Source organism: Grammomys surdaster, unplaced genomic scaffold (assembly GCF_004785775.1).
Source record: "Grammomys surdaster isolate TR1022 unplaced genomic scaffold, NIH_TR_1.0 262, whole genome shotgun sequence".
NCBI lineage: Eukaryota > Metazoa > Chordata > Mammalia > Rodentia > Muridae > Grammomys > Grammomys surdaster.
This window is the reverse complement of record NW_021604703.1, coordinates 5,795,254-5,797,395: the sequence shown is the minus strand read 5'-3', so window position 1 is coordinate 5,797,395 and position 2,142 is coordinate 5,795,254. Positions and strand designations below refer to the sequence as shown.

The 2,142-nt window shown below is 54.1% G+C and overlaps 1 protein-coding gene across 1 annotated transcript; it reads left to right on the top strand.

The window, feature by feature from the left end:
• Positions 1 to 507: 507 nt before the first annotated feature.
• Cby3 (chibby family member 3) lies at positions 508 to 1,239 on the top strand. Its single transcript, XM_028775907.1, has one exon. The coding sequence runs from the start codon at positions 508 to 510 to the stop codon at positions 1,237 to 1,239; it is 732 nt and encodes a 243-aa protein (XP_028631740.1).
• Positions 1,240 to 2,142: the final 903 nt, after the last annotated feature.

Here is a 2,142-nt window from a genome sequence, read left to right as displayed (position 1 = left end):
TGCTTGTGGTATCCTCTGTGCGGGCCAGACCCGGCATGGCACAGGTGCCAGTCTAAGAATGTGCTAGACATCTTACCAGACAGACGCTCTGCAGAGCTCATACTAACCCTGGCTTGGCAACCATCCGCAGCCTCCCTTAAAGAACGACTACACACATGCTCAGTGCCCCTGGACTGCACCTCAAAATGCCCTGGCTCACCTTTCTAGCCTACATTTCTGACTCTCAGAACTAATCCTATTCGGAGGCTCTTCCACACCTCTGGAACATGACAGCCCGTTGTCCCACTAGTCACACTGCCTCACAGCTCTCCATTCGCCAAGGAAAGGCCTGTCCTACTTGCTTGGGTACTGATCCTCACTTGTGGCTCCCCACCTGTGGTCTCTTCCAGCTGCATTTCAAAGAATGTGGATCTTAGGCCTTTACCTACAGTTTCTCTTACACACCCACAGATAAAGGGTCCTGGGGGAGGTAGTTCTGGTGAACTCGGCTGGTGTGACTATGCAGGAATGCGTTCCCCCATTAGCTTACAACAGCAGAGCTTTGGACACCCTGAGGAACAGCCTATCCTGAGCAGACCGCTCACAGGCCATTTGCTTTCCAGCAGTGCCACTGGCTCGCCTTCATCATTCCAGGACATCAGGGCTCCAGACACCCGCGCGCCCCGCGTGGCCCACCCACACGTCACCCTGGAGGCCTTTGAGTGCCTGGCCGCGAGCCAAGCGGGCCGCCTGTGGGAGCAGCTGAAGCAATTCTGGGCCGAGCACTTCTCGCGCCGCTTCTCGCCGCGGAGGCCGCCGCTGCGCCATATCTCATCCATGTCCACCTTCTATCTGCTGGACTACCGCACACGACAGGCCGAGCTAGGGCTCAACTACGGCGCGCCGCGTACCCGACTGAGCGACGAGGCCTTCGTGTTCCGCGGCGGCCGCTGGACCGCGGAGGGGAAGCGCGCATGCGCGCGCCCGCCTCTGCCCACGTCCACCATCCCGGCCTGGAAGCCACAAGTGCAGCCGATCAAGAGCCAGATGCTGCTGGAAGAGAACAACTACCTGAAGCTGCAGCAAGAACTGCTCATGGACATGCTGACCGAGACTACGGCGCGCATGCAACTGCTGGAGAAGAAGGTGGGCGCGAATGACAACCCCGCGGCCCCGGCGCGCTCCTGGCAGAGAAAGATGCACAAGCACGAGGGCACGGGTGTACTTATAATCCAGCCGCGCGCTCTGGAGTCGCGGTGATGCAATAAAGGTGTAACTATAGCTGCGCGTGCCCGCCTCGCCCCGCCCCGCCCCACCCCGGGGACATACCGGGTGCTCCTTGGGTACAGTTGCGAGTGGCACAGATAAGTGGGTGCGGGAGTTACAGCGCGTGGGGCGCTTGGGTTTTCTGCTTTCCCTCACTCACAGGAATGGTTCTTTGTTTTATTTTCTATTGGTGAACCCCGTGATTTTATCATACGTGAAATATAGCCTTCTGTTTGACCTAGCATTTTAAAAAATGTATAGGAAGCCAGGCAGGGGTGGCCCATGCCTTTAATCCAACCACCCGGGAAGCAGAGCAGAGACAGGCAGATCTCTGGAGCTCGAGGCTAGCCTCTACAGACCTAGTTCCAGGACAGCCGAGGTTACACAGAGAAACTTGACAAAAAAAAAAAAAAAAAAAAAAAAAAAAAAAAGCATTGGGGTCACAACACATCGTGTGAGAAGGGGGACATAGCTCAGTGTTAGAGCACTTGTCTAATATATACAAGGCTTTGTGTTAAAAATCCAGGAATATAATTGATTTTTGAGGTAGGGTCAGGTATACCAGACTGGAACTCTTAAGATCCACCTGTCTCCACTGCCAGTTTTCTGGGGTTAAAGATATGCACCACCACACCCAACAACAAATACCTACTTAAACATGTTTCTAAAACCCTGGAGGTTGTGGAAGAGCTGATAAGCTGTTGGGAGCCGACTCTGAGCAGAAAGGGGCTATCATCTTTGCAGCCATCTCAGGCCATATACCCTGACAAGAGGCTTGTTTTCAACAGCCTACAACAGCTGAACACACTCTGATAAACATCCTGTTTTTCTTACATATCTTGTTTTGTTGTTTAGTGCCCCCAGCTGCAAGGTGCACGTGGTAAAGTGTCTTCACCT